Below are 14248 nucleotides of genomic sequence, written 5' to 3'. Positions count from 1 at the left end.
GGAAGTATTACAAAGCATTCTTCCAAGTCTTCTCTTAGTAATAATTGGTTGCATGATTCGGGTGTCTGTGTTCATTAGATTCCAGTGTAGTCAGATCATTTTTACATCAAAACAGTCTCCTGAAATGTACGTATTTGTGTTGAAGCCAAAAACCAGCCTAACCATTCTTCAGTCAAGATGGTATGTTAAATCATGTTCGTGAAAGTTGTCAATGATTGTAGTTCCTAATCTTTAGCGCCCAATTGCTCTAACAACTGTAGTCTAAAATGAAATACAGAGAATGCGTTTACTGTAAGAGGGAGCACCTCAGGTCTATGATAGGTGATTTGTTAAATGGGAAGTGATGTTAGGTGATCACTGTGAAATGCTGAGGACCCGGTTAGTCTTAAAATTCCAGGGATTTGTTACCTTAATCTAGATTGAAGCTGGTGAATACTCCTGAACTGGCCATTTCAATGAGGTATCAGAGATCTTTCAGGAAAGGGGTAGGGTGAATACTTTTATGTCAGAAGGCACCTGGAAGTGGTTGTGCTGATAAACTGCTTTATGCTCTATGCTCAGAGTTGTCATGCTAAATGAGCACAAAACCTTTATTTTAATTGTTTGCATCTTCTGCAGTCTATGCCAAACCCCACTTACCTCCTTCCAGAAGCATTCCTCCACACCTTGCAGCCGGGCACCCAGCTTGGGCTTTTGCTGTCCTTAGTGGCAGAATTCTTTGGCAGTTTCTTATGATCAGTGATACCCGAGGCACTTTTTATCTTTAGATTTGCACTTGCACTTTTCTTCCCAGTCTAGATCACATTCTGAAATTCAAGCTACAGTTCAAGAACTTTATTACTCCTTTAGTGAATGGGAATAAAGAATCCAGTTGTGTGAACAGGAGAATGACTACTATATTTCTGACCTTTTTTTTTATTTAAAGATTATAATTTCATTTGATATCTGCTGTATTGCTAAAAAAAATAAAATACGTTTTTGGCACCAGCAGCATGGGAGTTGAATGTGAGAGACTGTAAAGCAGTTTCAATCCTTCCATCAGCTTAACGCTCAGAAGTGTTAATAGTAATTAAAAACTTTTTTCCTCTCAAAAAACATTTCACACTTTGCACATCCTGAGAAATCTCTCTCACGATGGGAACTTTCAGGTCACTTGTTCCCTGCAAAAACAGGTACAGTTTTTTTTTTGTCAGAATGGAACAAAGACATAAGGAAGTGCAGGTTTCATTTACTCCTAGGACACTGCAGTCTTTTAAGTGCCGGTGAACTAATGAGCCTCTCAGACCTTATGTTGTTCTGGCTTGGATCAAGGTGTAATTTTCCTTAACCATTAAGAAACTAGCTGACTCCATGGCAGTGCCAGCCTAGCTCTCCTGTGCCTCCTGTTCCCCCAGCATATTGCTTCTACTGACCAAAGAGGAACATGATAAAACCTGGGCATGAAGCTAGGTGACAAATCTACAAAGAGCTTCTTTGCAGCAAAATAGGAGGGAGTGCATTGTAAATGCAGTGAGGAAAGTCGGAACAACATACTGTTCTGCAGCCCCTCAAAGCAGAACATAGAACAAAAATATCTTACCTTGTTGGAAGAACTAATAAGTAATTATACTGTGGGGTTTGGCATGTTACTTCTTGGAGGTTGAGAGATCATTGTTGTACCTACCACAGCCAAAAGCACCTCTGTCACTTTGATTTCTAACCACAAAGAATAAAGACTTCCAGGAAGTTCATTCATTCACTAAATTCCATGTTAGGAAAATCCATAGCTGCTATGGTATATCCAAAACCATGACCATATTGAGATTACATGTAAGAAAGGAACAAAACCAAACAAGAATTAAACAAAAATATTCTTTTAGGTTTTTATTTGAAACGGGGATCATCATTTATGCAAACATTCTCATTTTCAATTAATTACTTCTGTGATCAAAGTAGGAGAGAAAAAGGCTAACACAAAAGATAAATGTATGAGGCTAATGGATCAAAGACTCCAGCATCGGAAAAACTGGGCACTGATCGGCTGCAACTGCTTGGTCACCTTCATTATTCATCTTAAAAACTGGTTTTGCCTGAGCTTTTTGGAAAGTAATCTCAAAACTACTTGCCATACTTGGGACAACAGCACCATCCAATAGAGAAGATGCAGTCTTCTATAGTAAAATTTAGAGAATGTGTCGTCTGTTGGGATTTTAGAGATTTGATGAATTTTACAAATGTAATTGTTGTCCTTTAACATATCAGTGCACAGCAGTTGTGGCAAAAGAAGTCACCAGTATCTGAAATACAGAATTTAATCTGATGGACAGACAGATCCATGAAAGTCATGGTATACTGGGAACGTATAAGTACAAGTATACTTCTAATAGTCCTCTCAGAATCCATTGTTGAACTAGTGCTGTTATTATTTTTGATAATTTCAAAATGAACATAAACCGACTGCTACAAAAATCTGTAGATAAGAAATAGTGGAATGATAACAATACAGACAGTTCTGAAGAGGAATCTGGGTTGCTGGGCTTACTGATAAGATGGCATTTAAGTGTATTTATTTATAGGCAAAACACTGGACCTACTTTCATGTCAGAAGCCTTTATTTTAGAAGGCAGGAGGTTTGAGAGGGAATTTAGCATTACAAGACTCTTTTCAATGGAGTGTGATCTCCTAGTCTGATTTAGTGACAAAGACAGCATGACCCCCTATTAGTAAGATTTTAAAACCAGATACTGCACTTCAGGAATGATATGATGAACATCAGGGGTGTTTATCATGATCCTCTGCTTTTCAACAGTTTGTTTTTTGAAAGAAGGGATATTCTTCTAAACACTGCACCCAGAAATCAGGGAAACGTACTGTCTCAGTTAATATTACTTCACATGCCAGTGCAGAAGGAAAACCAGACCTGTTTTTACAGATGAGAAAGCATTTCCAGAAGCATAAAGAATAAGGCACTTAAACATTTTCCGTTAACTATTCTTTCAGAGCATCTGCTTTCGAAGGTTGCTCTTCTTCCAATTTCAGTTTGTTTTCTGCTGTAATTCCTAGAATTGCTTCAATATCTTGAATTGCCATCTGTAACAGATTCAAGGAATACAAGTTATTTAATGGGCGTTATAATGAAATCTAGCAGCCAAAATGCACAGCTGGTACTACTTGCCTCGAAAAGGTAACCAGTGTTACACAGGACGTGATGCACCAATTAAATTTACTATTACTTTGGGGACAGTTGGGGGAATTATTAGTAAATACGTACAAATCTCAGGTAAATAAAAAATAGAATTTGTTGCAATTTGTACTTCTAATTAACTAACAGGTGTTCTATTTCACATATGTAAATAATTGTTAACTCACTATGAAGAAGAGTTCCTTTTTATATTTTTCTTCAATGGTTGCTCTTCACTCCCTCATGTTGGAAAAAAGGGAGGGAGTGTGTTCTTTGTTTATTCTGTAACATGTTGAAATTTAATTATATCTTCGCTAAAACTACCATTTCACACTCTGCTTGTCAGAGGAAAACGTAGTCAGAATTAACAGTGGAAAGAACGATATAATTTATGTTAGGTGATCTAAGATACAAATCCGTAACGCAGTGCCCCCTTCCCCTTCCTACAAAACGCTTACAGACAAGATCTTTGAAACTTTTTATGAAGGTAAAAGTGATACAGTTTAGCAAAAGAACTCCCTCTGGACAGTTTAGCTATTCTCTGCAATCAAAAAGCACCATTGTAACGAGCGCTTGTTTCAGGGCACGGGGTTGGATTCATTATTGCTTTACCGTCTCCTTTTGCCAGCAAGGTCGTCGCAAAGGAGCTTCTGAGCAAAGGTGGGTGCTCCTGGGGGAACGTTCCCTGTGTGACAAGCCCCTGCGCTTTGTCCTGCCTCCCTCCACACCACCCCAGAGCATCCTCTGGCATGCAGGGATGGGCGCTGCAGGCAGATTCAAAGAGCAGAGTAAATTGGGAACAAAATTGACTTGTGAAATTGATGGTGGGGTGGAAGATGTGAACTAACGGATTAAGTACTCGGTGGCTGCCTGCTTAAAAGAAATCAGTGTTAATAATCTAAGGAGCTATTAGAAACTGAGAAGTTTGTTTCTAATTTAAGATTCCTACCTCGATGGTGTCCCGTTAAAATAAAACAGGCAATTGTGACAGAACCGTCTGAGGCAGTGCCAATAGCTCATTTGCTCTTGCAAAGGACAAGCAGAGGCATTACATTACAAATAATTCCATGCCAAAGTATGTCTTTTCAAAGAAAAAGTTTCAAACTTAAATTTAACTAACAGGTTCATTGGGAGACTTACTATATTGACCTAGACACTGTAAAATACATACCGCTAACAATAAAAAAGGAATGGTTTAGCACTTGTTTATGATACAGCATGAAGTATTTTCAGCCCTTGTACAGAAATTAACCAGGATCGTTAGTTAATTAACACCTCACCTTAAAATTGGTCTCGCCTTGCATATTAGGTGCTGATATTTCTTGATGGATGATGAAGAGATTGCGAGCAAAGGTCATCAGGACCCCCTGGAGATCCTCTCCAATTGTTCTGTTAATGATATCCAAACAAATGAGTTTACCAATGATTCCCTTCACATGCTTAAAAACAATCGCCCTCTCATTTGTGCCTGTCTGGTGATGGAATTTAATGAGTATTTTCAATCTCACAAGGTGGCAATCTTCAGGGAGATATGAAAGATGAGGCTCCATTTTAACTTGTCAACAGAAAGGATTTGTGTAATAAATAATTTTTATTAATCAACTTAGCAGAAGTAGTGAGGTTTCAGCTACTCCAGTTTGGACTGAGACAGTAGAACGCCTAGATTAGTTCAGAGAACTGTTGCTTCTGCCTGCACTTTGTGAGACAGCTGAGGGAAATTTCAGCAGTATCAGCATTTCTTAGATTGTTGTAGCTTTTGAGGCTTTGGTTTCTCAGTGGTACGTATGGACTCTCAACACATACGATCTCCTGGAACAGGACATCGCACTGAGGAAGAACGTACCTCATTTACCAACTGGAGCTGACAGCAGATCTCCAATGTAGTAAAAAGGATGATAATTCATATAGATGTTTCAGGAATTTCAGTGATTTTATAAGCTCAAATTGTTACATTCTTGAAAATATTTCAGAATCAAGATAATGAAATTGCATTGAAAACCTGATGGAAGACAAATCTGGGATCAGAATGTACGGCAAATATATTTTGAGTGTATTCTGGCAATAATAACTGCCAGTTCACGCTGGTAATCCAAGAGGTATCGTTACATTTCTTACCAAGGGAGCCACTGCTGCTGTACTGTTCCAAAGGAGTAGTTATGAATGTAAGCAGGATGTGGTATCTCAAATGTAAGGACTCCATTTTCCAAGGCAGGCAGCTAACAGAGTGAAATCCCACAAGCAGGGACAAGCCTGAGAAGGGCAGGTCCTTCTCCTCTCCCCGTCTATCTTGCACAGCTGTCATGCTCACTGCATACCCCTCTGTGGACTGCGTCTTAGGCCTCACAGAAAACCAATCCAATAAAAAAGCTTTCTGCTGAATTACTAAGCTGAATCAACTCCTGGAGTGGTGGGAGAGTACTGGAGACAATGCAAAAGGAGGGTCAGAGGGAGGACTACTCCATAGCTGGGGTCAGGGAAGGAAAGAGCTCACCTTTCAGCGTCAGTGGGCTGTTAGGAGCTGTTAGCAGTTTATGGAACACTTTCAGATACTTCAATCACTTTTTTCAATGGCTCCTGCAGATACTTTATAAGTTCTTATTTAGTGATTTTATTTCAGATTTATCTTACAGCTCAGTCATGTAAGCTACCCGCATTGTGACTGCCAGTGAGTGCCGTACAGTATATGAATACCCAAGCTTTAAACAAATCTGTCTTACTCGTATGCTACTAATAGCCTCATCCGCAAGGAGCTCAGTGCAGGCTGAAGGAATCATAGCCCGAGAAACAATCTTTAGGATTCATTTAGTCCATTCCCTGTGCTAGGGCAGGATCAATGCTACTTACATCATCCTGACAGAGGTTTGTCTAATCTGTTACTAAACACTGTCAATGACAACCGCGCCAAACAATCTAATTAGTTCTCCCCTTACTATCAGAATTTTTTCTTATGTTAAACGTGAATCTTCCTTGCTGCAAGTTAAGGTCATTTCTTCTTGTCCTACTACCAAAGGAATGGATATCAGATTTTTCCTTCCCGCAGAGGCTTTTTATGTGCTTGAAGATTGTTAGCAGATCTCACTTCTGCCTCCTCTCCCCCACTCCCTTAGCCTTTCCTTGTAAGACATGCTTTCTAGAACTCTAAACGTTTTCATTGCCTCCCTCTGAGTAGAATGGAAAGACTACTTCCAGTGTCTCCCAGGTTATATTATTTACCTTTTTTCCGTAAGATCATGATGTCATGACTTGCAGGCAGTTTGTAAGGCACTAATTCACAGATCCTTTTCTGCAAAGCTCGTTGTTCCTCATATTCATTACTGCTGTCCAAGTGTGATTTCTTGCACCTGGTTCCAACTGAAGGTAATTCTGTTTTTCATACTGTTTCTTCACTTCCTCGAGATCCTTTTGAATGCTGTTCCTGCCCTCCAAAATACTTGCAGTCACATCCAGCACCTGAGGAAGCTGTTTTCTTATCCAGGCCATTAATGAAATAGCTCCAGCACCAAAGGAATACAGAACAGACTGAGAACAGACTGTTTCAGCTCCTCACTCATTACATCCTCTTTTGGCAGTAAACTTTACACAAATTCTCTCTGAGGAGAGGTTTTCAATCAGCATATAGTAGATTTTTGCAGAATATGCTTTCTTAGACTTCTTCGAAGAGGTTCATCTGTCTGAAGAATTACTAAACTATCAGATCTGCTGTTGCCTGACTGCCGTTGATCACTTTGTGAAGAACAATATAAAAAGGCATTAAACTTCAACCTTCTTTGCATCACATATAGTTTGTTTTTTAATAATGTGCCTGTAAAAGTAAGCCTGTGCTAATCCGTGTGCTCTCACAACTAGATTGCTATTGACAGTGAATCTAGCTCTTGTAAAGCTAATTGCAGTAGGCCTTTAGTCTGCAATGCAGTCAGGCTTTGATCTAATCAGATTCCTGGACTACTTTATTACTAAGATGCTTAAAAGCCTCCCTAAAACTTTTCAGAAGGCCAATCTTACAAGAAGTCATTGTACTTTTCCGAACAGGAGGTGACTGTTAGTGAGCTTGAGTGCGTGGTGTTCAGACTGTTTGTTTCCTTCAAGACCTTTGCCAGAGCCCAAGCCCACACACACTGTGGTGTCATTCTCAGCTGAAGTGTGTTCCCAGCTGTTTATCAGACTATGGAACTGACAGTACATACTTACATCATTCCTAATCTGTATCGCTTCTGATCTTCGTACAATATAAAAACTGTTCCCTGTTTTTCCTATTAAATAAAAAGACAAAGTTGCTTTAATGATTCCTAAAATAGTGATAATTATAATAAACGTATTATACAGGGACAGCAAGTACATAACCGTATCTAAGAAAGGCTAGTTTTGAATTGTGTAATGGATTATTGCTCAGTGTAGGTAAATCATTGCTCTAACTTATTGTAGAGAATACATTAAGTTTATGTAAATGGAATACATACATCAGAGTCTATTCATTAGAAAATATTTTTGTTCCAAAGCGGTAAGAGGTGGTCATAAATATCTTAAAAATTATCTCCTTACACAGTTCTTTTTATTGAGGGACAGGTTAATCCCTAAAAGCCTTATCCACACCTAAATTGAAAGACAGTGAAAATACGTTTAGGTTTTCCTGTTCTTAAAGCCTATACTTCACCTTAGATGTACACGGGACGTGAACTTCCATTAGCCTTTGGCTCTGGTTCATCACAAGCCTGGTACTGGTGACAGTTTGGTCACCAGCAAAACTCACCATTTGGTTTTTAGATGCACTAAGTGACCGGTGCCACCTGTCACTGTGAGAGGTCTCATGAGCAGGTGCTATCCCTGGGGAGGGTTTATACTGAGAAAATGCTTAAAACTCTTCATTTCCCTGTGAAGCCCTGTGCCCTAGGATCTGAAATCTCTGTCCGCTGTTCTGTCCTGCATAATATCTTCTAAACTCTGTTACATTTCTTACACAATTCTGTTCATAAGCCTTAAAGCAAAGACTGCATTTACATTTCTTCATTCCTCTTTCTGCTCTCCATTATCACCCAAGCTCTCGGCCTCTGGAGATGTACCTTCTCTTATGGGTACAGAGTTGTGTGAAAGGGCCATGCAACGGCCCAGCACTCACGCAACCTCAGTGCTAGCATGGTCCTAACCCAGCACAGCTCCCGGCTGACAGCCATAATCCTTTTTGCCCATGGAGCCATGTGAGCAAACCCGCCGGGACAGCATTCTCTCTGTAGTCCCCCAGGGAGACACCATCTCACTCCCTACTACGTAACAGAAACAATTTGTCACTTTTCATCCTTTACTGCTTCTAGTCTTCAGCCGTATTGGGTATCTCGGCAGTGCAGTCCTCAAGACTTAGGCCCCAGCTAAAGCAAGCTGACAGGTCAGTGTTACAGTATTGGACTTATTTGTATGGGAACTACTGAAGACCTGTATGCAATTCAGAGTTCCTTAGCATCATGAAAATAATTTAAAATAAAACAGTTATGATTTATACAAAGTCTTCTTCAACAAGACTGTAAAACAACACTTTGCTGTGTTTTTAACAGAACACTTAAACATTATATTATGCTAAACATAACACTGAAACTTTACATTGTGTTAAGTGTTTTCACCATATTAAAATTTACATACAAAAATCATGCAGAGTGAACATCATGTTTTCTGATCTTTCCCGTTCATACCTGGAGGTCAAATCCAACACCATGAGCTTGACACATCTGGAGGAGAACATTATAGTAGGTTACTGAAAGGCTGGAGTGCCTCAGCTGACTGCTCGCCACTGCACACCGGTTAGCCACTGGAGAAGACTAGAGAAAACAATACAGGATTCTTTATTTTCATACCAGTTTATATCAGAAACCAACATTTTTACTATTTAAATGGCTTTTTCTCAGTGAACTCATGTAAGTGTGGAGTAAGGCTTTATTTGGAGGAATTCCTGTTCGTTACAATATGTATTGAACAGAGACATCATGTCTATGCAGCAAAATTAAATCCTCACCTCACACGGTATGTAAACTCTTGTATTTTAGATCACGTCTATGGAATCACTCTTTATGAACCATGTTTTGATATTTTCCCATCTTCATTGGTAACTCAGCCCTGCGAAATCATTCTAAGTGGATTCTCTGAATTCATCCTGCCCTGCGGTAACATACGTTGTTCTAGAGTCAGCTCTTCTTGTTCGCAGAGATTCCCAAGCGGGTAATCAGTAGTTTTTGAAACTGGGTTTCTCCAAGACTGACCGTTCTGCTACAGCATTAGCACGCATAATTTTTCCAGCAGCTCTCTGAGGAGTCATCCCATCACTGCAATGGTGCAGTGACTCCAAGGAGCTATGCAACTGACAGTAGCGGAGTTCATGCTATGGATAAAAATTAGTACTGCATTTGAGTGTAAACTCTTACCAGTGCTTAGGACAAAAGAATAGAGATGTTGCATTTAGAAGTGAATAGAGACGTTTTTCCTAAACCAGGGCTTTCCCGTGATGTTATTTTTAATACTGGACTGTTCATTCAGAGTGGGGATACTGCATGTTGAAGCGTGTAATTTACAGTATTTTTTCTAAAATGATATTTGTTTTGACATTGACTCATTGAAGTTGACATAGTTGAAATCCTTATATAATACATCTCTGCCTGAAAATTAATCATGTTTATAATATTCTGAGAATTAATAACACCCATTGCTCAAGTCATTAACTTAAAAAAGGAGCTTCCAAAATCTGTTCTCTGCAGTAGGGGACCACAAATAAATGAATGCTTGATAAAATAATCCAAGTAGCAGTTTAACAAGCGTAAACTTGAATGTGGCTGCAATAACACAGAACTATTGTTTAAGGGTTGGCATCAGGTTGATGAGGTGCTTATTTCAGCTACAAAGCATGCATACACATGCATAATGAACTGCAGTATGAATTATTAATGTGTTGCTTATTTAGCCTCATCTGTCTAGAAGATAATGTATCCTAACTATAATGAGTGATTGGTTTTGTACATAATTACAGTAGCAGCAGTATCTAGGAAATTTGTTCTTTCAAAGAAGGATATCTAAAAATAAAATCATCACACAAACTCAGTTGCTGCTCCATTTTATCAAAATCAAACCTACCAGCATTGCGAATATATAATAAATTAAAAGGGACAGAATCATTATTAACATCATAATTTTACACAAAGTGTTTTACTTAATCATTCATTACAGATCATGTGCTGTAAAAGCATTTGTCTCTTGGTTTGTTTGTTTCTTTTTCTAAAGATATTTTCCTGAGAGAGTACATTTTGTAGTTAACTCTTAAGGAGATAAAACCCTCAGAAGTACAGAAAGAAGAAAAATAAAGGATATAGTGAAGATTTATGTTAATTCTGACAGAATTTTAATTAAAAAAAGTTGCTACTTGATTACTTTTCATTTCTAAAACTTGTACTACTGGGAATAATCATATCTCATTTACTTCTCTGCAACTAAAAGTGGTTGCTTGACAAGAACAATAGATCAAGAGCTCATTAACCTCTAAATTATAGCTCCATGACATTTTTGGAATGGTGCTGCATTCCTCCTCTATGTATGAAAAACAAAAAGGGAGTTGCAAATCTTCTGCCATAATGTGTAAAACGGCATCCATTTGGTGTCTGTATGTTTATATATACATACACGTCTTTCTCTTGACTTTTCTAAAGGCCTTTCTTCCCTTCTTAGAGGGGCAGTCGCAAGGTTCAGAGCCATAGCAAATCCTGCACCAGGTTTGATCTAGTATAACAAGTAATGAACAAGTAGTATGTTAACCATGCTTCTGTGACAGTGTGTTTATAAGCATTTCAAGGCAATATGCAAATATTTATTTTAAAATCACATCCCTGTGAGGCACTATTACGGACACGATCAAGAGTTTTCAGAGAGGTTAAAGGTGAGATCCACAAGCAAGTGCCACAGCACGCATGGCTTCGGTCCCTAAACCTACAGCCCTGAGCACCTCGGCTCTGCTTGCAGTACCCACAGAGAGCCAAGCACGCTTGAATTCAGAGCGTGTGACACTTGCTTTGTACGAGCCCTAGGGCTTTGTAACTTCAGTCTGGAGAGAGCGAGCAGGAAGGGAGTACGACTGCATCTTCCTGCTTAGGACACTCACCTCGATTAGGTTGCTGTGAGTTTTTCTTCCTGTTCACATAACTAATACTGAACAGTTAGAAGGATGCAGAACTGGATAAAGGTTGTGAGAACCAAGATATGGATTTAGCTCAGGTGAGAGCTGGAAGAGATTTAGGTGTCCAGATCCTTCTGCAGATGCGGCCCTGATTGCTTTACTCTGCATTTTGTGCAGGAAAGTACGAAGCTGGGGTAGAACTTCAGTGATCTGACTTCCGATCCTAAATCAGAGTTAAAGAGCTGATTTCTTCCTAACTTCTTTGAAGTTACTTCTGTAGTCAGAGCAGTGCTTTCACCTTACTTTACTTTTTCTTGCAACATATAAATTGCTGCATTTTTTACAATGTGAAAACTACCTGAAATATTTAGAAATTAGTTACAGCCACAAATCAATATTACTGACTACAAAGGATGAATAATCAGGTACCCTTAAAGCATTCAGAACTTTCCTTTAATTTCTAATGTGGTGGTGTCACCTTTATTAACCTTACAAAATCTGTTTAAAATCTTAAAGGAGCAGATTCAGCTCCTGTAGAACAGTCACCTAGGGCAGATTTTAAATTTTTGGTAGTTTACATTAATAATTTTATTTTTAAACAAAATCACTGCTTACATTTTTTGTCTCCTCATGCTGAATATGTTGGTTTTTCATTTTCTTTGAACCAAGAGATACTTCAAAGTGGCTAGAGCGACAATCCAGATTTCCATCTGTCACGTACAACATGAGCTGAGTCAAGGCCAGCTGGTCACTATAGCAAAGGTCAAGGTCTGTTGCCCATACCTAATCAAAACACAAACAGGTGCATTAAAATAAAAAAAAAATAAAAAGAGAGAACAAGAAGGGTGAAATTCACTCAGCAATCGTTTAAAGGACCATTGATGCCTTTATTTTCATGCATGTTGGTACACATACTTATGGTTTGTTTGTGCTGGTGCATCCTTGGCAGTGATAAACCACTTCCAACTGCAAACAGTCAGAACTCTTAGGTAACTTCCAGAATAACTTTTCAGAGAAAACTGAAAGGTTAAAGACAAAGCAGTTACCTGTACTACTGTTGTGGTTTAAACCAGCAGGCAGCTAAACACCCAGCCACTTGCTCACTCCCCCGCAGTGGGATGGGGGGAAAAGGGTAAAATTTGTAGGTTGAGATGAAGACAGTTTTAGGACAGAAGGGGGGAATATAGTAATAGTAATGATAAAAGAATATACAAAACAAGTGATGCACAATGCAATTGCTCACCAGCCAGTGATGGTGGTGGTGCCCAGCCAGTCCCCAAGTGCAGCCACCCTTCCCGGCCAACTTTCCCCAGTTTTATTGTGCATCATGACATCATGTGGTATGGAATATCGCTCTGGCTGCTCTGGGTCGGCTGTGCTGGCTGTGTCTCCTCATGGCTTCTTGTGCCTCCCCCCCCCCCCCCCCCAGCCTCCTGGCTGGCAGGGCAGCGTGAGAAGCTGAGAAGTCCTCAGGTTTAGGAAGTCCTCAGGTTTAGTGTAAGCACTGTGCAGCAACAGCTAAAGCATCAGCGTGTTATCAATGTTATTCCCATCCTAAATCCAAAATGAAGCACTATACCAGCTACTAGAACGAAAATTAACTCTATCCCAGCCAAAACCAGGACAACTATCCAGATTTTAGCAACAATTAGAAAAAGTAGATAGATGAGCTCAACACTTGTAAAGCCTGTATCACATTAAGTAGGTAATTATTCAAATACTGAATATCACACCTGGATTTTTCAGCTGAAGAATAATTAGCGTTAAATAAACTCAGCCTTGAGTTACAGATAGCTGTTTTGAGACAGAAAAAGCAAAGTCCCAGATGGCAAAGCTAAACTGAGTAAAAGGAGTCGGGAAGTGTGAAATCCATGTGCACGGACACGTGTTGGTCATCACAGGGTTGAGCAAAGCCCCTTCCCATTGCAGTGCGCAGCTTTATCAAACTGGATGCTTCGGCACACAGAAGACCATACGACTTGCAGTATGGTTCTGCTTCCACTCACACTGCTGTACTGTGGTGCCAATTCAGATTTACATGCACATAACTACACAAGAAATCAAACCATAAGATCGTAGGCTGCCAGTGGAACACGTCCCACAGGCAGGCAGAGGGGAAGCTCACCCCACCCAGGTGCAGGACATACATGCAGGTGATGATTAAAGTCTCATACAAGCCTCGAGAAGTTTCACAGCATTAAAGCATGTAATAAAAGTAATAAAAGGTAGGATCTGTGAAGCCAGTCCACACCAAATGTGTAGCAGACAGAGGTACTGTGGCTTGCTTCTGCAGGACTCCTCCGCCCCCAATAACCTGAGCGTGGTTTTACCTGTGAGTTTTTTCCATTTAAAAAAATGCTTGTGCCTACTATGCCGATGAGAAATGTTAACACACACAAATATCTGCCCTACAGTGGACCCCTTTAAAACAAATCTAGCAGTGAATGACTTGAATAAGCCTTTGAATGGTAAATGGCATCATTATAAGGATATTAAGAGGTCAGGCAGTCAAGGCCTCTCGGTAAACTGGAGTTAATTTCTGAATCATATGCACATAGTAATACCCTTTTTATAATGGTGAATAAATCACATCAGTAACAGTTGTTAATATCTAACTGCCAAGTATCTGTTGCTGTATTAAATATCCTATTTGTCAACTTAAATATTTCCTGCTGCATGGTATAAAATGCAAATTGGATGCTAATGGCTGGCTTTACTTAGTAATAGGGGAATGTTCCCCAATTATAATGCTTAATTTTCTTCAATAATTTATTCTTTATCATCACTTCTGCAAGACAGGAAGGAACTTTCATATCGATTTGTACTTTTCCAGTATGTGCTAACCTTTTCAATGAGCTGAATAATAATTATAAACTATACATACTGTAGAAGATTACATTCATTTCCATAAATATTATCAACAAATCAATAACAGCCAATGTGTCTTG

The 14248-nt window shown here is 39.3% G+C and overlaps 1 protein-coding gene across 1 annotated transcript in view; it reads right to left on the bottom strand.

Moving 5' to 3' along the window:
- Nucleotides 1–2935: 2935 nt before the first annotated feature.
- IQCH (IQ motif containing H) overlaps nt 2936–14248 on the bottom strand; it is a 71558-nt gene continuing 60245 nt past the window's right edge. Inside the window, exons 17-21 of the mRNA XM_080396943.1 lie at nt 11916–12083; nt 8839–8964; nt 7349–7410; nt 4441–4549; nt 2936–3069 (exon numbers count right to left, since the gene is read on the bottom strand). Of these exons, the coding sequence (XP_080253069.1) occupies nt 2968–3069; nt 4441–4549; nt 7349–7410; nt 8839–8964; nt 11916–12083 (567 nt within the window). The 3' untranslated portion in view covers nt 2936–2967. The remainder of the gene's footprint in view (nt 3070–4440; nt 4550–7348; nt 7411–8838; nt 8965–11915; nt 12084–14248) is intronic.

The sequence above is a fragment of the Falco punctatus genome, assembly GCF_963210335.1.
Source record: "Falco punctatus genome assembly, chromosome: 7".
Classification (NCBI taxonomy): domain Eukaryota; kingdom Metazoa; phylum Chordata; class Aves; order Falconiformes; family Falconidae; genus Falco; species Falco punctatus.
This window is presented reverse-complemented; position numbering and strand designations above follow the sequence as displayed.